This window comes from Pectinophora gossypiella, chromosome Z, assembly GCF_024362695.1.
Source record: "Pectinophora gossypiella chromosome Z, ilPecGoss1.1, whole genome shotgun sequence".
Taxonomy (NCBI): domain Eukaryota; kingdom Metazoa; phylum Arthropoda; class Insecta; order Lepidoptera; family Gelechiidae; genus Pectinophora; species Pectinophora gossypiella.
The window spans coordinates 510,269-533,382 of NC_065433.1; the positions used below are offsets into that span (position 1 = coordinate 510,269).

At 41.6% G+C, this 23,114-nt stretch overlaps 1 protein-coding gene across 2 annotated transcripts in view; it reads left to right on the forward strand.

Moving 5' to 3' along the window:
- The first annotated feature begins 2,559 nt into the window (after positions 1-2,559).
- LOC126380042 (uncharacterized) overlaps positions 2,560-23,114 on the forward strand; it is a 55,252-nt gene continuing 34,697 nt past the window's right edge. For both annotated transcript variants that reach the window (XM_050029146.1, XM_050029147.1), the window contains exon 1: positions 2,560-2,696. In XM_050029146.1, coding sequence (XP_049885103.1) covers positions 2,657-2,696 — 40 coding nt within the window. In that variant the 5' untranslated portion in view covers positions 2,560-2,656. The remainder of the gene's footprint in view (positions 2,697-23,114) is intronic.

The following is a 23,114-nucleotide window of genomic DNA, read 5'->3' on the forward strand; positions in this document are numbered from 1 at the left end:
AAGAAGAGAACAGAAGAAGCAAGATCTTTTTCTTCTATCGTGTGGGTTGTGAGGCAGTTTACCAACCCCATCGACCCTAGTGTCAGGGTTACTATTGAGCCGCCAAAGGCCCTAGACATGGCTCATGTAACGACTACTAACTTACATACGAGTAAGTAAGTAGTAACCGGGACCAACGGCTTAACGTGCCTTTCCAAGCATGGATCATCTTACTTTCGGACAATCAGGTGATCAGCCTGTAATGTCCTAACCAAACTAGGGTTCACAAAGTGATTTTTGTGACATGTCCCCACCGGGATTCGAACCCGGGACCTCCGGATCGTGAGCCCAACGCATATTCAATAGACCACGGAAGCCGTTCAGAGGCAAGATGATTGGATAGTTACTTAATAAGACACGAGGAATTTATTAAAAACATAATAGAAGGGAAACTATATGAAAAGAGAGGAAGGGGAAGACCAAGAAGGAATAGAATAGAACAGTTTAAAGAGAAGGCAAACGTTGTGACTGTCTTATAAGGAAGTGAAAGAATTGACATTCGATAAACAAGAATGGAGAATGCTACATCGACAAGAGCGTGGATGTTACATTTGTGATGATGACCTGCTTAAGTAAATGTTGCCGGGACCGGTTGCTTATCGTGCGACACACGGAATCATCTTATTTTAGGACAATCTGATGTCAGGTTGCAATGTCCTGACAAAACCAAGTATTTTATTGAGTATGAGTGTACTACCTTAAGCCACACCAAGGTGACATTATAGTGAAATTCAAAGCCTATTTTTTTTAAATGTCTGCTGGTGATTTGTGATTCGGGCCCGGATAGGAATCTTTGATAACCGTATCGAAACCCGGATAGGAATCGCGGGCGTGAGTTGCCGATCTGGTAGGCGGACATTGTAATAAATATCATCATCATTATCATCACCAACGTCCCCACTGCTGGGGCACGGGCCTTCCCTATGGATGGATAGGGAGATCGAGCCTTAAACCACCACGTGGGATTGGTGGTTATTAACGACTGCTAATGCAGCCGGGACCAACGGCTTAACGTGCCTTCCGAAGCACGGAGGAGCTCGAGATGAAAACTTTTTTTTGTGGTCACCCATCCTATGAGCGGCCTTTGAGAAAGTTACTTAACTTCAACAATCGCAGACCGAGCGCGTTAACCGCTGCGCCACCGAGCTCCTCAATAATAAATATACGTATACTAAAATGAGTTTAATATTAGTTTGACAGCGTTTCTCTTCTTATAATACTTATTACTCATAATGATGGAACCCTGGTTATTTCACTAAACCATTGCGTAACCGTTTTGAATCGATGCCGTCGTGAAAGTTGGCAAATTAATCTTAATTTTGTCTATGAAATTACTTTTTTCTCACACCGGCAGCATGCTCCATTGAATAGTGTTATTAGGGGTCATTTTCATATTATTGTAGAAAACAGATATTTTGCAGTTTCTCGGTATTATTTGCTCGAGCAGATAAGTTTAGTTTGTTTTGTAATAAATACTTTTAACCGCTGTTATTTAAGCCGATTAAACTAGATTGATTTGATGAGGGTTATTGACCTCACAACCCACACGAAAGTAAAAGAATGGATGTTTTTATGAGGCCCTTACTATGTAGCCTACACCAAAAACATGCATAACCGGGGTTAAAAAGTTGCTAATTAATGGACGGCCGCTATGTCAGAAGCACTTTTAAAATATCACCTTAATCATTATCTGTATGTACCTACATTTCGTTTTACCAGACTTATTGTACTTTTGCCGCATATTGACTTAACTACTTGTCCGGACAAATGGGGATAAGGGCCCTCAACCAATCATGAACATCAGGAGATTCGGTTTGCATTGCATAGGTACCTAATTAAGGTAAGAGAAATTAATTTATTCGGGCAAAGCCGAATTGATTCGAATCAATCGAAATCGAATCGAAAAAGAACTTCTTCATCTCTATTTAAAAGATTCGTCGATTCGGTAATTTAAGAATGTAACTTGTCGAAAATATTGTGTGAACAATTATTATTGTTTATTGTCATAAAAATAATATACTTACTTATTAATTTACATAAAAGAGCTTAAAATATTAATACCAAAGAATGGTCAATAATAGGGTAATGGCGCGCGTTGAACTCTTTTCTATTGCATAAATACGTCGACAGCACCGTGGGTAGAAACATTAAGACTATGACATTTAACATTGCTGCTACTTTTATACCAAATTAATCGGTCAAATTATGCACACCCGTTAGGGTGCGCACTCATGGAAGCAAACCGGAACAGAGTGGAGGCGATTCAGTGCGACCGCACCCTTAATCAGAACCGCAAGCCTGTGCTGTAGGCACACGCCCTGATGTTCTCATTTGACTCATATCCTCGTTCCTTCCCGGTGTAATGAGTCATGGCAACTTTCTTCGACTCTCTTGGTGATTCAAAAAGAAAAGCGTGGCCGCGTCAAGCGTGCGCGGCGCGGGACCTGCGCCGGCGCACCTGCTGCCTGGCTCCCCTTGGCACGCAGCACGCGCGCAGCCAGTCCACTGCCGACCGCTATACGAACCGCGCGTCGCGCCATGAGCGCGCATAAAATCTCGCGAGTGTCGTGTCGCTAAAATATTAAAAGAGTGTACCACAATCGACTATTCCTCGAAAATGGATGTGAAGTTACTTGTATGCGTTCTCTTCCTGTCAGGTGGGTGCAACATAGAGTAGAAAGAAAAGTGGGTTACGGAGGTGCTCGGAAGACACCAAGAGATTTCTTTTTCGGTGTTTTCTCTTCGTTAATTCGATTCCGATGCTGTCTCTGTGGCCATGTGTGTTACTTTGTATTTTTTGTGTTATGTTTCTTTCATATTTCTCTATAAAAATGTTCCGCTGTACTTGCTCTACCTTATGGTCGCTTTATGAAGTTATGAGTCTTATGACCTAATTTTAAATAAGATCCAAGAAGATAACGATGTGGCAGGTACCTACTTACCATAACAGAGAAAGTGTTGTAACTTTTCTCACGAGTTACAGGTCGTTTTTTTTAAAAAATCACCGAGGTTGGGTTCGTTCTATAATTTTTAATTTCTTAAGAAATCAACAGTCTTGGGTGCAAGACCTTTGTGATCTACCCACTGGATACGTTCTCGGTCGTTAATTTAGGAAAATAACTCCATCAAATCAGCATGGTGGAGGGTACTCCAACCCCAGCGCAGCATTCCATAGATGCTGCACGACAATGCCCTAAGCATTGCTCGATTTGATTATGGGTTAAATGTGTTTATGAAGACTGTTTATGTTGCGTTGTATATTCCTCTTTAAGGCTCCAGTCTCTGCAAAACTCAGTCATTGCGAGTTTTTGGTGACAATTATTTTCCGTTTTTAAGCAATGTTGCGATATTTCTTTTACTAACGTATATTGTATATAAATATACGTAATCTACCTATATACCTATATCGTATGGACTACAGTACCAAAAAATATCAGCGCCTGAAGCACGAGATACTGACGATCTAATTACTCTAGCTATAGAAGCAGTCAATAATCTCGCGAAAACAATTCGGGATCCCAATAATAGCCCGCTGGCGTAGTTGACGTGACCAAGCGAACAAGAGGAGTTCTTGGTAATTCTAGTCCTGGGGGAGGACGACACAAGGATGAAGTCAACTACAATAGTCTCCAGACAGAACCTAATTAGCTAGGTAGCAGGAAACGAGTCGTAACGTGTTCATGTTACATGATTTTAATGTAAAAACTATATATAAGAAACATCCCGCTATCTCGCGTGCTGCTGTCCGTCCGTCCATCCGTACCAGTACTAAACGTATAACGCTACATCTGCATCCATAAATAATATTGCTCTGTTCAACTCCAGTTTTATTTATCCATTTGGATGCTCACAGGGTCTAAACGGGCAACATGGAGGCAACTCATCTAAAAAAAGCAATTTTGCTATTTGACAATTATTGACTTTGCGCATTTAAGTATAAGTACCTAAATGTCAAAATATAATATTGCATTTTAGATGAGTTGCTTTAAAAGTTGATGGCCATTTTAACCCCCCAGGTTGGAGTTGGAAGATCATCTTACTTACCGAAAAGACTTGTAAACATGCAAAAAGTACTTTACTAGGGTCTTCTTTTATTCATTCAATTATCTCTTCAACTGGCACGAGACCTTATACGGTTTTGTAGACTGCCAGGTGTCATACATTTTATTTAGGGTGGATGTAGGTGGAAGAGTCTTCCAGTCGTGCGCACTGGAGCAGTATGGTGGAGTAAGGTCTATACTCCATCCGGTTGATTGAGGGGAGGCCTGTGAATATAGGCTGTTTAATGAAATGAAATAAATTTCGCTTTATACTTCGACGAAAACGCGATTTAGAATAAGAAAGTATTCTTAAAAATCACATAAGTACTCGTAATAAGAATATACTGTTTACTAACCTAAACTAACTGTAAAAAACAACTTCAGAAAACTCTCTAAACACAAATACTGGTTTTGCCATTATATTCATCTTGGTTCTTAATTGGCTATTTATAAAATGGAGACGCACCAGCGACCTTTGATCAGGCAGTCGGCTAGTATGGCTGCTCTCTACATCGGAAAAAAGCTGTCACTTACTCTGTCAGTATGGAGCTCAGTAGGTAGATAGTATATACTCACCAACTATCTGCATAGGTGATGGAGTGATAGCTGCCACCATCTCCATCAAATAACACTGACCAGATGTGACTGCAAGTTGTCTTTTTACTTGTGGCTCATTTCACCCAGATATGATAATGGTAACTAAATTAGCGGCATGCTGGCGGATTATTTTTTAAAATAAAATAGCGTTTGTGTAGTTTTACTTTAAAGGTTCATATTGCTGTACTTTTAAGTGTATCAAAACGGCCATCGTAGCGCAAGTCAGTCAAAATATCGCTTAATTTTATTTAAAGCATTCCCGAATTTCTGTGAATTGAATATAACGGTAAAACGTTAAATTAGTACAAAAGTTGTGGGAATATTTCGTCTCCCCTCAGGAAGTGCGCAGGTTCGTCACATCCGGTTTCCGTTTTACAACGTACCTTCGATTACTTAGCCCTCGCACATTAAGAATAAGTAAGTATTTGGAAAAAATACACTTTTATTAAGTAGTTTACCCAGAATTATAATTACGCATCAACCCTTACGGGACTCCAAAACATTGTTTGTTTGGATACCTTTAGCAAGTTAATCCTAGAAGTAGGTAAATCATACACATACTGATACATAAGATCACGCCTATTTACCGCTGGGGTAGGCAGACACTAAGGAATTCCACTTAAGTACTACGTTATTTTGTTATGTTATATTAGGCTTGAAACGGCCTAATGTGGTGAAAAAACCTGAGGACACAGTGAGTGCGGTTTGTCGTAGTGAGTTTGGTGCGAGTTCAGATGGTTCCGAACATTCCGATATCAAAAATATAAACAAGCGGCAAAGAAAGAGGGTAGACAGATATGTCTGCCCGTAGAAAATTATGGATCTACCTACTCCACTCCAATCTCATCAGTCATCCCGTGATCATGGCACTTGCAACAGTGTCGAAATATCGGGAGTCTCATATCCCCATTTAAACGCGGTAAGAACCCGTTATTATGTGTTTTAATTATGTTATATTATTAACATACTGATTCTAGACTTTGACACACCAGTTTTAGGTATTACATTCAGACAAATAAAAAGTAGAACTGTAAATTTCACTCCTAAAATATTGTCCGCGCGCTATGTGACCCAGAATCTGGGGTCACCGGTGGAATGATCACCTCAAAATCGTGCGTCACAAACTTCTTTTACCTTATCTAAACATTCTTATTGAAAAAAGCGTTCGTAAAAAAAGAAAAAACAAGATTAGGTAGGTACTATTATCTGGAATCGTCCATCGGTCTGTGTTGTGGAATGCATTTTTTGTGGTGCATCTATGGCATTTACCGCCCCCGGTGTAATGGTTACAAAAACTATAATACGGACAGGAATCTACCGCCATTAGTTTTGAAGGATTTCTTTATATCTGTCCTTACGATGGAGCAAAGTTATGTTACAATATACTCACATAAAGATAATATTTTAGTAAGTATTTAAGTAAGTACTTACCTATTGTCTAAAGCTTGTTTTAAGTTTTCTAAGTAGTATTAGCTTGTAGTAAAATGGCTACTTAATATGGGTCAAACGGGATCCGAGAGCTTACCTGCTTTGGACAATTAGACGTTCTTCGAATAGGACTAGCTGTTGGAAAATATAATATGTTATAAGTATAGTTTATATTTTTCGTTTTAGAGACGTATTTTTGATTGGTCTATCTTGTGTGAACCTTAATATTCAATAACTTTATTGCCATTACACAATGTAAAGTCAAAACATTGTAGACACTAGAGGACACAACAAAAGTGATGAGACCGTAGTCTTAACGTAGTTTAGTGCATACATATTTTTATTTTAAAATCAATCGAATACTGTGGTACTGCGGGGCGGAAGGCAAGAGGGAAACCACTGCCCTATTTTTCCCTAAAAAGTAGCATGGAGAATGCTACACCGACAAGAGCGTGGCTCTTAAATTAGTGATGTGAAGGCCGAATGTCTTTTTAAAATCCCAACCCCATTACTTAACTATTGCGTCTGGAAATCTCGGCCGCAAAAGGTTAAATAGGTCCAATTTCATTAAAGATTACGGTTAGTTGGGAATAGGTTCACAGCTGGCGTAGAGTGGGTGTATAAACTAAACACCTCTGCCTACCCCTGCGAGGATACAAGCGTGATGCTAAGTATTATTAGTACGGAATGTACACAGAAGGTGCAGCGCGTCAGGAATTCGCCGGCGGTGGGTGAAAGTGGGCTACCTGCGGGAGTTCTCTGCCGGAGGGCCCAAATACCACCAATGCTAATGTACAAACACGTAAATAACAATATTATACTGACGACTTTGGGCTTTCGCGTCTCTACAATAACCCTGAGACCAAATTTGGTAAGGGCGGTCAGCGACCGTTCCTACAATCTATCTTCCATCTATCTACTCAGCCTGTATCCACCCACCGCTGGGTATAGGCCTCCTCTCTTTCACGCCATCCTTTCCGGTCCTGTGCAAGTCTCATCCATTGCGTACCTCACAATGTCATCCGACCACCGGGCTGGTGGTCAGCCTCGATATCGCGTACCATCCCTTGGCCACCATTCAGTAACAGCCTTAGTCCTTCTGTTGTTTTCCCGTCTTGCCAAGTGTCCTACAACCTATACAAATAAAATAAAAATCGACTCGAGGTGGCTTCTTCGAGTACAATTTCTACTGTATGTACTTGTTGGATAATGGTGAACATAGCTGTAAAAACTGCATGAAAATTCATAGAGTGGTCTCTAGATTAGCCTAAACTAAGGATACTTACATGTCGTACCGTTTTGTTTCGTTTCGTGTTCTATCTTTTTGTATTCCGTGGTCTCTGCCCTGCTCACATCTCTCCCTTTACAATAGGAAATAGGCTCTTTATATGTATGTATGTAGGGATATGAAAGGAAAAGCTCCGAATTCGTTTCCGTCGTTTATTTTATTTTCTCCAAGTCCTCCGTAACCGTCCTTCCAATCGTCCTTCCTCCCTCGCCTCTCCCCTCTCTCTCGCACACTATCATCCTTCCCTTTCACTCACCTTACGTTCCGTTACACGCCAAATCCCACATTCGGCCATCCTGCTCTCATGCTTGTCCCCAAGCATGCCTCTAATATTTTTTATATAAATCAAAACATCTTAATCTAAACCAACCTTAACTGCTAAAAACTTCCTTATCTCTAAACATCGTGAAAACTCTTACATAACACAATCCTGACAGTTTACAATTAACTATGCTATAAGTACATCCTTTTCAACTTTAAATCTTTAAAAACATACTAGAAAAACCTCCACTACAAGTTAATGCCTAAGTTCTGAATGATATCACCATTTAATGACGAGGACACCATGACTGAAACATAAAAACATATTGAATAAAAAAAATAAAAAAATACCTCTGTGCTATCTAGGACAGAACTTCATAGCCCTCAAGAGTCTAAAGTCTCCTGGTCACCATATTGAGGCCACTTCTTCATCTGATCGGCCGAGCTCGATGTTCTGATTGGTCCCTCTAAAGAACTATCAAATTTTTCCACATCGTATCTGTCATTACGCTTACACTTGGTTACTTTGTATGGACCAAGGTACTTAGGTTTCAGTTTGAGCCCTGGGCCGAACTGAGTTCGCTTTACTAGTACTAGATCTCCTTCCTTATAGGTAGTACTCTCCTTCCTCTTCCTGTTGTATGTCTTTCTATTTTCCTCTTGCACTTTTAATATTTGTTCCCTTGCTTGTAGTCTAATATTCTCTCTATTTTCATTATATTGAAGTGTGTGTTCTTTCTCTAATAATTGTAAAATTTCCAGGTCTTCCTTGTTCCTCATCTTACTACCAATCAGCAGCTCAAATGGGGTAGTGTTAATGGTCCTTTGATATGTGCTATTTAAGGCTCTTTGCACCCTCCCAACATGCCGGTACCATAATCCTGGGCTTTCAACTGATAATTTGGTTAACACTGGTATTATTATTCGGTGTACGCGTTCCACCTGACCATTACCTCGTGGTACTCCAGTGGTTATTTTCACATGAAGTATATTTTCCTCCTCACAATAGTCCTCAAACTCTTTACTTGTAAAAGCTGTACCACGATCCGTTATCATCCTACGTGGGTTCCCAAAGATGTTCTGGTGCAATTGAAGCTTACTTATAGTTTCATGACTCGTCGTAGTCCTAACCGGAAATAACCACACAAACTTTGTAAATGCATCTATGATGGTTAATATGTAATTATACTGCTTCTTCGTTTCTGTGAGTGGTCCAATGTGATCCAAATGTAGTGTATCAAAGGGGATACTTTCTTTTTCAATTGGGTTAAGGAATCCCTCCTGTTTTCCTTCTTTCCTCATTGATAATAAACATGGCACACAAGATAGTATAAATTCTTCAATTTTATTATCTACATCGCGTATATAGTAATCTCTGCTTAACAATTCTTTCATTTTAAGTTTTCCAAAGTGACCATTGCTGTGCACTTTTCTTATAATTTCTTTCTCCATAGATCTGGGTATCACTAGCTGTTTCTGCATTCCTTTGTATAACACACCGTTGTCCAACGAATAATCCTCATAAGCACCTCCTTTAAGAATTTCCTTAATTGCCATTAAGCCATCGTCCTTGTCCTGAGCCAATCTAATGCCATCGTTCAAAGTTATTACTGCTACCAAGGGTGTACGGCTTAGAGCGTCTACATGCCTCATTCTAGACCCACTTCTATGTTCCACCTCGAAATCATACTCGTCCAACATCATGACCCATCTTGCTACTTTGGGTGTTACATCCTTTTTCTTAAGCGTCAACTCAAATGCTTTACAATCGGTTATAATCTTGAAATGTATACCGTAAAGGTAATGTCTAAACTTTTTTACTCCCTCTACAACGGCTAATGCTTCCAGTTCGTAGCTAGAGTATCGACTTTGAGTGTCATTAGTAGTTCGGCTCATATACTGTACTGGATGTAGTCCGGAACCTGGATGATACTGCATGAGAATTGCCGCTAGGGCAATACTTGAGGCATCTGTGTGCAACTCCGTTCTCAACTTCGGGTCATATATTTTCAATACAGGGCCACTTGCCAGCATGTATTTTAATTTTTCAAAAGCTACTCGTTGTTCTTCTGCAAATAGAAACTCCTGATCATTTTTTAACAGGTTAGTTAAAGGCTTAGCGATCATTGCATAATTTTCTATGTATTTTCTGAAATAGCCTGTAAGTCCTATGAAGCTTTGTAACTGCTTAACTGTTTTTGGTTCAGGATATCTGAGCACGGCGTCCACTTTATCTGTACCTGGTCTCACCTCTCCATCCTTCACAATATGCCCAAGGTATTCAATTTCTCGCTGTAGCAGCTTGGCCTTTTTCCAGTTCATTTGTAGTCCATATCGTGAAGCTACGCTCAACATCATTCGTAGTCTCTCAAGTCCTTGCCTCTCATCCTGAGCTGGAATGATTATATCATCAATAAATATCAATAAAATGCCCTGAGCTATTAGCTCCCTGAATATTATAGTGACAAACCTCATAAATGTCTTCGGACAAATGGACAACCCAAATGGGGCACGTAAAAACTCAAACTGACCACTGTGTGTTACGAATGATGTATAACTAACTGATTCCTCACTGACCTTTAGGTGGAAAAACCCATTCTTTAAGTCCAACACACTAAACACCTTGGCCCCCCTTAACTTGTCAATAACATCATCGATTATGGGCAATGGAAACTCATCCTTTACTATCTTTTTGTTTATCAGCCGATAGTCAACACAAACACGAACTGTGCCATCCTTCTTCCTCACTAGTACTAAAGGGCTTGAATATTCGGAATAACTCACCCGTATAATTCCTTTGCGCAACCATTCATCTACCTGTTCCTCTACAACTTGCTGCTCCATTAATGATAATCGTCGTGGCCGTTGACGTATGGGAATGTCATCCTTCAGTATAATTTTTAATTGTATGGGTGCTTCCTCCTCTTGAGTGGGCTGGTATTCCTGTACACACTGCATTACCTCATTCCGGATGCTTATGTCCTGCACATGAGCTACATCTACTTCAGTAGAACCTGCAAAAGAATCAATGTTACCTATCCAATTGTCATTCCTCAATGTTACTACTCCTGCATTCATTATCATGGTGACACCACTCAGAAACTCCTGGCCTAATATTACATCGTAGGGCATAACTTCATCAGGAACTAAATGAAATACAACATTGTTATACACATTATCATCTACTAACATTTCAACGTAAACTTTTCCCATGGAACAAACCTGGCATTCGCCTAAACCCGTCATGGTTATCTTTTCATCAATAATTTCGCTACCTATCTTTGAACACACTGACCTAGCCATTAAATTACAATCACTGCCGGTGTCGAACAGTGAATTTACACTAAACTTGTTCAATAAAACTAACTTTTCCGGCTTCTTCACTTGAAATTCTTTGTTTACGCCATGAAAAATATTGAAGTGATCTGTCAAATCTTTTTTTTTTTCGCGATCATTTTCTGGCTCGGTATACGTGTCATGGCCGCTTGCGTCCTTCGTTCGTACGTTCAATTCATTCTCTTCAGTGTTGCCATATCTCGGCAATGCACCATAGACCTCAGACTTCACTCCGAACATAGCCGACCGCTTTCGCCACCCGTCGCCGCCGAAAGCGCCCGAACTCACCCGACGATCGCCGATGTCGCATTCCGCCTGTTCTCGTCTAGCCGACGCCATGTCTGCGTTCCGTCCACTAACACCCGTATGCACTGGATTCGCCTTACAATTTTGCCGAATATGTCCAAACTGATTGCACCTAAAGCACTTTAGTCCATTTTTGCACTCACTTGATACATGGTCCATCTCTCCACAGTTATAGCAGCGCTTATGCACGTATTGCACTTGAACTGGTCGTGAATATCTCGTTCCCGGTTGATTATAAACCGCCCGGTTTCTCTCGGTTTCTCGCTGTCGGCTTGCTTCACTGGCTTTTGTTTTGATTTTTTCGTAGATAGCCAACTTCGTTTTGAGATCGGAGTACGTCGTCACACCGTGTAGCATATGTTTATTATATTCGTGATCTACTATACCGTCTATTATGTATTGAATCGCTATGTAGTCGGGAAATCTTGCTCTCTTTCCCAGCTCCTTCATAATCAGCATGTACTGGTACACAGATTCGTTACTATGCTTTTTGCGAGCCGCCATTAACTCGTGCATTTCCTTCACATTAACGGTGTCTGGAAACTCCTTGGTCAGCGCCGCTTTCAGGTCATCGTAGCTTTTAAAAACTCGCTCTGATCTAAGCCACAAAGCTGCCGTCCCGCTTAGCGTTCGCCTGGCTATAATAAGTTTTTGATGCGGCGTCCATGAAAAAATCTCCGCATTGTCCTCTATATCCTGACACCATTTGCTTGATGAATACGTCGGATCCTCTCCTGTGAATTGGGTGATGTTGCAGCCTTCCAGAAACATCGTTGTCGCCGTCGTCGTCTTTTCTTCCGCCATATTTTTTTTTCGTCGTTCCGTCGTTAACCAAAAATCCGCGTGGCAATCCAACCGTCGTCGTCCTGTTGCACCCGGCACCCGTTCTCCAACCGTAACTTCTCCTTTCAATCCCGGACGAGCCCCCAAAATTGTAGGGATATGAAAGGAAAAGCTCCGAATTCGTTTCCGTCGTTTATTTTATTTTCTCCAAGTCCTCCGTAACCGTCCTTCCAATCGTCCTTCCTCCCTCGCCTCTCCCCTCTCTCTCGCACACTATCATCCTTCCCTTTCACTCACCTTACGTTCCGTTACACGCCAAATCCCACATGTATTTTTTACATAATATAAGTAAGTAAATCGATTTCGATTTAGTACATTTTTAGCTGTATTTTATACTTTAGTAATGAATGTACTTACTGAAGACGGTATATAATAGTGAATTAGGTACTTACCTACTATTTACAAGCAAGGTTGACTGGAAGAGGTCACTTTTTATCAATCTATCTCTCTTATATAGAAAAAACACCTTTTGTTTTTTAATTACTTGTAAGTAGGTACAAACTTTGTTCTAGTAAGCTCTCCAGCCAGCTAGCTACCTAGGGGGTTAAAAAGGCCACGTTGACTTCATTCATCCAAAAAAGCAATATTGCAATTTGACATTTGCGCATATAAAAGTAAGTGCGCAATGTGAACAAATGTCAAATAGCAATATTGTTTTTCTACCCCGCTGATGTTCGTATTTTGACCTTACCACATTTAGTTACCGCCTTGGTTAGTAACGAAAACTATTTAAGTTATAAAACAAATAATGTGTTATTGTAGTATAATTGATACAGAAAAAAGCAATGACCTAAATATTCAGGCAGTCTTGCAACTTCCCTTAGAAATCGTGGCCTTAAATGCAGTGTAGTAACGCGATCGACAGCCAGATAACTGCGCGATGCTCGATACCAGCCTAAAAAAAAGCAGCCAAGCGTGAGTTCGACACGCACAATTGGGGTTCCGTACTAGATATAGAAAAACAAATAGGTACCAACCGCATGCCTGCAATCTACAGAGCCACACGTTACCAGAAGTTATTTTTTTAGACACGTGACTTTTGTAGATATTAACTACTTACTTAGATTGACAAATGGGGAAATCTCAATTCGGGCAGTCAGAGTCGACAACGTCCTGAGGTTTGCGCCCAACTAGAGACCCTCAGGCCTGTTGTCTTAAATGTTGTACCGACTGAGAGCCTTCAGCGTTCTCCATTTGTCCGGCCGAATAGTAATGCCATTTGCGGCAAAATACTGTTCCTTTTTTAAATCGTTTGCAACTTGGCTAACCCATACCTAGCGACAACCACTAATCCCACTGCTGGGCACAGGCTTCCCCTCAAACAACCGGAGGGGGTACAGAGCATACTCAGGTGGATGTGTTTTACGGCTCATAGTCGGGACCAACGCTGTAACGTGCCCTCCGAAGCATGGAATCATCGTACTTTTTCAGACAATCAGTTGATTCAAGCCTACAATGTCCTTACTAAACATCTTAAGACAGTCACACGAGATTTCGACAATGTCTCCATCGGGAATTGACTCCCGACCTCTAGATAGTGAGCCCAACGCTCTAACCACCTACTGGCCCTATTGCGGGCAGAATAGAGAATAGTACCTAGAGGCGTAAGATATGTCTGTAGCACTGATAAGGACCCTGCCTATCTTGTGCGGCAGGGGCACTGGTAAAAAAAACGCTCTAACCACGCAGGCCGTACATTAAATTGTTTGTAACGTAAATATACCATGAGAAGTAAAAGTCAGCACACACAGTGGCCAGCCGGGTGAAAGTGGCTGTGAATCTCTGACAAACGGGCGAGTTATTTGTGATTTTGTAATAGTCTGCAACTAATTTAGATGCCAAATAATCACGGCCATTGACCCCCTGGTTCATACGCTTCAGGTACTTAATGGCTACTTTCGAGTGAGTAAATACTTCGTACCTGCTCTACTACGAGCTTCTCTGCTATTTCGGTAAATAGCAGGTTAAATTATAAGTATTATTATTTTTTTACCTTTGATGGGTTTGCTCCAGACTTGCCCGAAAGCCGAGGCCTAAGTTGGAGCGAGCTCGCCCTGAAGATCGTGCCTGTTCATTCTGGCGTTGAAAGCACCCGGGTTATATGCATTGGGAAATACAGAAGACGGCAGAGAATTCCACTCCCTAGTAGTGCGCTTAATGAAGGACGATGCGAAGCGCTTTGTGTGAATAGTTGGGATATCCACCAAACAGGGATTGAAACTCAGCCGTATGTCTGGAATTAAAAAAAAGAGAATGCATTCAACTGCTTATCGTCTCCAGTATATCGTGGTTCACGCCGCAGCATATGCTGAATGGGACCCTTTAATCAGGACGTCCATCACCACCTTGTGATCATTTCGACTAACAGCGGTACATCCATCACAAGATGGACTAAGTACCCATACCTCAGCGTGCATGCTTTTCTTCCTTTTCATTTTTTTTTGAAACTTCTTTTTTTATATAGCAAACAACATCAACACACAAGCAACGGGAAACAATAACTATTCAGCATATAATAATATCTTCTTCTATTTTTTATTATTTAGTAACTGGAGTAGTGTAGTGTGGACCGTTACAACATTTATAACTTAGTAATGTGACTAGAGTGGTATAACTGTGTCGTCCTAAATCTAGAGCCTCGAGCCACAGTGAAAGCCTGAGACGGTCGGCAGGTTCGGCCTAGGTCAAGTGTAGCCGCAAATAGAATAAGCGTTTCTTGTACAACTATACTAAACATATAATATGCACTCACAAAATTACCCGCTTTCTGAAGAAATCATTTTAAATATAGAGACTCAACTCATTCTAGTCACTCGTTTCACTCATTCGCACGAAACGCTTCGTAACTTAACACCGTATTGCCCGCCGTAGTCTGTGTTTCCCCCTCACTATAAATATCTTGGTCTCTTCAAATCTTCGATGACTTCTTTACCGCGTAAATACTGAACTGTATGATTTGCACGCGTGGGTTCGAATCCCATCCTCGTCGCCACTTAAGTATTTCCTAGGGGAACAATGAAAGAAAGAAAGAAAGAAAGAAAGAAACATGACACACACAGCTGATCGTTCAACGGTATATTCCAGACTGATCCAATCTGCCACTACCCTCATTACAGAAATACAATTATGATTATTATACTATCTACATGACAAAATAAGAGAGATGTCGGAAGACCGGTGCTTCGATTTAAAGATTGCGTCAAAAGAGACATGAGCTCATTTGGGATTTACCACGAATCATGGGAGGAGCTCGCCGATGATCGTGACCTGTGGAAGAAGCGTGTGCTCGATGGACGCGACACTCATGACCACACCTGGTTTGACACACTGGCGAGCAGGAGAATGAAACGCAATCAAACCAACAACAATCCACCAGTTGGAGACTTCTCCTGCAGAGTGTGCGGTAGTTTGCCGCTCTAGGATTGGCTTGCACAGCCATGAAAGAAAGTGCATTTCTTTGAGGCAATGACGTCATAAATCGTCTGAAACAGACGTATAAGGCCAATGATGACATGACAAATATATGAACGAGACAGACAGCGCGCGCGCGCTCCCTTACTCCTTAGCGACAGCCATTTAGACTAATGTAAGCCACAGAGGGGGTGAGGTAAATTCTAGCTCGGCGCCCGAAACAAAAACGTGCGGGGAGGAGAGTTACCGTTCTATACTTACGCAGTACACAATTCTATAGCTACGCAGTTCTATTCTTTAATCTCGCCCCTCCTTCAGCGCTCCCCACTTGTTCGGCCAAGGCAAATCTACGTTTTCGAGGAAAAGTTTATTATATGCCTTCGTGCAGGGACATAAGATAATGATCGCTAACTTTCTGATGCCCCTACCTACTTAAACAAATGTTGTGTTCAGAGGTCATAGGTTCGATCCAAGGGCCGATAAACTTAAAACTTTCTCTTAGAGATGTGTTTCTTGATACGACACAAAATGGGTATAATAGTAAGCTGATTCGGATCATGATATCTCTATTCTCTATCTTTTAATACGGTTATATTTATAAGTATAATCCTACGATTACTAATTAAAACGCAAAAGTTGTAACATGTTAGCACCACACAAGGGTTATACAACCTTGTTTCTCGGAATCAGTTGCAATCAGTCAGGTGGAACATCTGGTCGACGTGTGACGTCGTCCACTGCCCGTTGGGTACCAACGATCTGATTGCCTTAGCAAACCAGCCGAGACATGGATAACGGTCAAGAATCGCCGTCAGCTCCACAATACTCGGAATGCTTCCGTTTATCGAGGTTTGATGATGGTAGCAATAAAATATACTTATTGCAAGAAGTCATTTGCGACTTCTCGAAACTTTGATTTAAAATACGTACTAAGTAAATAAGTAGCAAGTAAACGACTAATAAGGTCGGTCATTGACGTTACCCCACACAACTGACACTAGAGCAGAAGAAATAATAAGTAGGTTAGTTTCAGAAAGAAAGACACTTACAAGAACAATTTATTATGTCAAGATAAATCTAGCTGTATGGCACATAATAATGATAATCTAACGTCGGGGTTAGAGCCAGATCTGATGCGCGTGCGCCCTCTGTGACGTCATTGGGTAAAAGTATGTCGCAGAGGAGTATCCGTGAGCCGTGTGTGGCGATGAACACGGCAAGTGGACATGTTGATGTCATTTGGGACGACGAGAATCCTAAGTAATTGTTTTGCGAGCTTTCCCGTTTATTCATCATGCCTGTTATCCTAAATGAGGTGAGCAGAGCCAGAACTAATGTGAAGGCAACCTGCAGCCGCTTTCATCATCATCATCAGCCCATTAACGTCCCCACTGCTGGGGTACGGGCCTTCCCTATGGATGGATAGGGAGGTCGGGCCTTAAACCGCCACGCGGGCCCAGTGCGGATTGGTGGTTATTAACGACTGCTAATGCACCCGGGACCAACGTGCCTTCCGAAGCACGGAGGAGCTCGAGATGAAAACTTTTTTTTGTGGTCACCCATCCTATGACCGGCCTTTGCGAAAGTTGCTTAACTTCAACAATCGCAGACTGAGCGCATTTACCGCTGCGCCACCGAGCTCCTCATTTGATACGACACGACACGGAAAATAATAGCTGAAGCATTCGGGTAGTTGGGCACAGGCCGCCCCTCAATCACCCGGAGGGGGCATGGAATCCAGCATAGAAGATGTACTTAATGTTAATTACGGTTTTTGGCCCGGTTACCAGTTATAACGGGGAGCTGAGGAGTGTCACTCGGTCAACCTGCCGGAGGGTGACCAGGTGGTCGCGGTGTGTATCGTCTGAAGGCGTGGTCTCGGACACGATCGGCTTACAAACGGAATAGCCTGTACTTAGCTAAAATCTAAAGTCTTAATTTATCTGAATAGCTTTGGAAAGATTGAACTAGAAATAGGATATTAGGTACGCGGAAGCAATGTTATGGTTAAGTAGGAACTTTGTTACGTAGGTACAGTCAGAAGCAAATAGTTAGTGACAGTCAAGGTACTTATATAGTTATCAACCAACCTAATAGGCAACTTTTTGAACGCGCAGGTTGTGCCGATGTTTTTGGTCACTTAGAGTATTACTATCTTATACGGGATTTCTTGAACGTCCCTAAGGATGTTGGTAACTATATGTATACCTTGACTGTCACTAACTATTTGCTTCTGACTGTACTTCTTAGGTGGGTTATCTTAGTTTTAATAAGAAAATATATATTTATTCAACTTGTCAGCAAAAGTCAAAGAACAAAAGTCCCTTATCAAGTTATCACACTTTTTATGGAGGAAGTGATCTTACCGTTATCGGCCAGTGACCTTGGTTTGCGTGAAAATGTTTAATCTAATCGCAAGATTTTAAACCAAGTACAAGTTTAACAAGTTGCATGTTCGGATTCTCCACTGCTGCTGGCGTGGTCGACGTTTTCCCTCCGTCAGCGCTTATCGCTTTTTTTTGACGTGCTTATTGTAGATTTGCCGTAGATAGCATTAACTACTTGGCCGGACAGATGGGGAGCGCTGAAGGCTCTCACCCGGTGCTTATCGCTATTGGCACACTATATAATCCACTAAATAATAGTATCTTTTTATACTTATTTTTGTTTAAGGAGATTCTGATGAACAGATGAGTTCACGGGGATCGGGTTAGGGGATCCTAATGGACGAAATGTTTGACTCATTCAAATATACTCCGGAAATTGTTGCTCTATGCCCTGACCCGAGGTTAGCGCAAAACTGGGCACCCTGGCACAGATTAACCTCTCATATGCCGAGATACCAGACAAAATAGATTTTACATTGTGTCTGGTCGAGATCCGCGTTCCGGCGTTCGAAAGATTAAGGTATAGCTACTCTATGTTTACCCGGGTGCGAACCGTCATCGTCAGCGCGCCCCATTTGTCTGGCCATGTAGCTAATGCCATCTGCCAAATAATAAACGTACGCACAGAAAATTTATTACGTAATTACAAAAACGTAATTATTTCGCAAATGTAACAGTTTTTACGTGGCTTGCTGTGATTTCCCTTCATTATTCAACCGAAATGGGGAACGCATTCGGAACAGTATACTTATTGTTATATTCAGCAACATAGCGTCGCATAAAATACTCACTGTATATAGAACGGATCCCTTAAAAGCAAGTATGTCTTCGAGATCTACTTACACGCGGTTTTTTGTTCAAGAAGATTACTTACTTGTAAAAATTGTGGCCATGCAAAGCAGTGTTGTAAAGAACCACGTGAACAAAGTGTGTTCATCTTAAATTACAGTCAGTGAACAAACTCGTAGATATAATAAAATTGCTTCGACTTATGAGTATTTATTGTAACGCTTAAAAAAGATGCGAACCCGGGTCGCGCCGCCAGTTATAATGAATAACAGCTGAGTCAATCTCCCCGAATGAATGATACGGACATATCGAGCGACCTACTGCCGTTTTTATACATAACTGAAATGAGCCGCAGGGTAGAAAGTCCAGCAACACTTTTCTTTAGAAAGCTAATTCTTATAATTACATTTTAGAGCAGTTTAATTTTATTTAACGTTTCATTCATGGACGACATGACGTTCCGTTCCACGCATTTTATAAGGGACAGAAAAACTCACGAGAAGGTACCGAGTAGTGTAACGGAAAAAAAATGATTAAGTATACAAATGTGTTTACTGGATTATGAGGGGAAAAAAGTAGAATGTGTTCAGTCCCTTACAATACCTATAATTATGTAAGTCTCGCGTATTTTAATGGAACTAATTGACAAGTCGTGCAAAGCCAGAACAATTCCAGCGGGGCTTGTTTCGTGACGAGGTCTCTACATCAGATATATTATTCTATGGGTGCTGGAAAGGTGATGAACTGATCACCTGACGCCATACTGCAAAATTCATCCAGAAGTAGTTGCAAGTTCTCTTCTGATCACTTGCGACTCTGCCTACTCCATTAGGGATCAGGTCAAACAACCGCTCTTAACACACTGGCAGACGGCGCTTGCGTTTATAATTCAGAAATGTGGTTACGTCATATCATGAGCCATGACGTCGTCTTTGGTCACTGACCATATAGCCCACGCAATAATATCTAAGTAAGTAATTAAATAATCAACTCGAAATCCTCCTGTCTCCGTGCTGGCAAATGATAAATAATAAAGTAAGTGTTATAAATGGAAAGTGTCAAAAGCTTTTCAAAAGTGTGATTCGTTTCATATGATCAAGACTAAGTCACGTGCGAGAACACTGCACCTGAAACACACATTAACCCACATCGAACATGTAAAAAGCTTTGTACCTGTGTCGCAGCTGCACTCACACGCGAATTGCCACATAAAGAACCTAATTTTCGTAGACATTAGATTTTTTTTCCAATAAAACTATGTGATAGCGCGAAACCATCTGTCTGCAACGTTGAGATGCGAGCGGGGGAGTTCGTTTACGAATCCGCGACTGTATTGCTCGGAGACAGAGTTGCGGATGCGGTGAAATTGTTGTATTGTGGCGGTGGTGGGTTGGCACGAGATCTGGGAGGTCACCACGCTTTCTTGGCGGAGGTAATCGTCGACTGTTTACTTTGAAATACGTCAGTGCAGCTAAATGCACCCATTATGCTGTTATAGTAGACCGATTCCGTGTCGCCGTACGCTGCACTTGTGATTGAATTTACCGCGTTTGTCACTGTTATGGTGACACCGATCTCAAATTGCCCTTCGTGGGATCGATACGTGAGTTCACCTGTATGTTGTCCACGTGGCCACGCACTGTGCGACCGAATAATTTATCTAATTACTTAAATGCATGACTGGACTGGTGTAGCGTATCGCTGTCACTTGTATCAGGTATTAAGTAAGCATAATGCTTCATATCGGCGATGTTTCGTTAGAAAACAAGCTTAATAATGAAAGTATTATATTGGCCCCGATTCCTGCAGACACCGCCTAATTTTATTTTAAGTTATATCCGTCATTTTCATATCCGTCGAAAAGGAAAGGGACGGATGATTCACAGCTCTTAATTTTAGGAAGAATGAGTAAATGAATGAATAACCCGGGCGAATCAAAAGGTACGTCGCTGGTATGCAATCCGTTTGACGTGCTGTCTACTTAACTGTGTCGGGTTATTGACGGACGTAAAATTTTTAGACGGTTGGTTTAGATTTGTGCTTAAAATTGACGTGTTCCATAAATTTTACGCTTGTCGATTACCCGTCCCTTTCCTTTTCGGCGGATAAGATAATGACAGATATAACTTAAAATAAAATTAGATGGTATTTACAGGAATTAGCACCATTACTTATTTATAAATCCACATCACTGTTAAAACATAAGTTATAGGTACTTTCTACAATGTCCTCGAACATGCATATCATAGACAGATTAGACAGTGTGGCTGCAAATTGTTTTCTAATAACTAGCAGTTCTGCTCTAGCCTATGGTGATAATAGGCGTGTATTGTGTCTATTTCTTCTATTATCAATAATAATTCGTCTGAAGTTTAGTATAAAGAGGGGCTATAAAGACAAAACAGTTTTCAAAGGGAGCAAAGTTCCAATCTTCTTCTTCTTCTATCGTGTGGGTTGTGAGGTGGAGTACCAACCTCTTCAACCCTCGTGTCAGGGTCACTATTGAGCCGCCAAAGGCCCCTGACATGGCTCACGTAACGACTACTTACTTACATCAGTATGTAGTAACCGGGACCAACGGCTTAACGTGCCTTCCGAAGCACGGATCATCTTATTTTCGGACAATCTGGTGATCAGCCAGTAATGTCCTAGCCAAACTAGGGACTACAAAGTAATTTTTGTGATATATGTCCCCACCGGGAATCGAACCCGGGATCTCCGGATCGTGAGCCGAACGCTCAACCACTGGACCACGGAGGTCGTTTGGGGTATACGTATAAATGTTTCAATGGTCTCAATATATTTTCCTGCAAAGGATTTTTTTTATAACGTTGTACCGTGACTCGCGCGTGATTGTTACTTTCACATACGCACGCCATTGTGTCGGAGGGTCACAGGTTCATGTCCGCGGCCAGACTAAACACAAGTGCATCCTATGCCACATCGTGACTTTGCCGAGGTCAGATTGTGGTCAAACGAGCGCGTTATGAATAGAAGATAAAAGAGGTCGGTCTGTGGACATGGCGATATAGGTGCATTGAACGTTACCGGTTATGATGGCCGCAGGCTACCGATGAAAGTGAAGTCCAGATGATGGCAGATTGCAGCCACCACAACAACTGTTATACAACCTTTCAGGTTCGTTGCTTATCCAACATCTGCCCGCTTGGTGGAGCGTAAAATGAGGTGGACGTTTAAGAATTTAAAGCCAAAACGTTTGAGAGCGTGAGATTGGATCAGTCTCCGCTTTCGCTGAGAACGTCCACGGATCATTTAAAATTTGGACCCGTTCACGGAGATAGTTCGATGACGACGCATTTGCCTCCATTCGTCATGCGATGCCATTCTGAACCAACTTTCCAATTCCGTTTTCGGGCCATATTTACTGTGTGTCACAATAGGGAACATTTCGTTTTCTATTGCACTTTCGACCGGCGCGTGCGCGTAAGTTGCAAAACGACAAGTAATATTGATAGACTTTTTACTGTTATGTGGTCATTCTAAGGTATGGTGTTACATAATACACGGAAACAGTCGATGTATTTACAGGTACTGTCGACAGCGGGTGTTAAGGAACCACTACGCTGCTTCACTGCGGGTTGGAGGAGAAGCATATATACATAAGATCACGAGGCCAATCTCCTGTTGGGGTAGGCAGACACCACGAAATTCAACTTGCCATGATCCTGATACACTAGTATCACTTATGCCACTATCATCAAAGTCTTCACGCATGGTCGCCGGTTTAGAGTACTCTTGACCTGTCCATTCTTTAAAACATCCTGGATCTGATCTCGGTTTGTACGCCTAAACCTTCCTTTTCCAACTCTTACCCCCGCGTCCTGATTATCTTTTGTAAGTCTACTTTCATTCATTCTCTCTACATGTCCGAACTATCTAAGCGTCCCTTTTGCAACTTTCGTCACTACATTCTCTTTCACACCACAACACTCCCTTATCACACTATAGCTTATTCTATCATTCAAAGTCGGGTGACGACGCACACTTTAAAAACTTTAAAATTAAGCTAATACTATCACCCAGAGCTCTCACCGGACTAAAGACCAGATCTGTAGAAACAGTCACCAGTAGGCTCTGTAAGGTAACCGTGGCGCGAATTATATCGAGGCCTTCGACCAATAGCGGTTTGACGTCCATCTACGTAGATAGCATTCGTATCGTTTATTGGTCGAAGCGCTTAATATAATTCGCGTCGCGCGCGGCGCGATTGTCATGCAGACCCGGCAGGTATAGTTAAAACGAATAAAACCAAGATGATTATGTAAAACTTCTTCGTGAACTCGTGATATCGTGTGCTATTTCCGATCTCGACTCGACTCTTGGCGCGATTACAATGTCCAACACAAGTAGTCCACATATTATGGCACT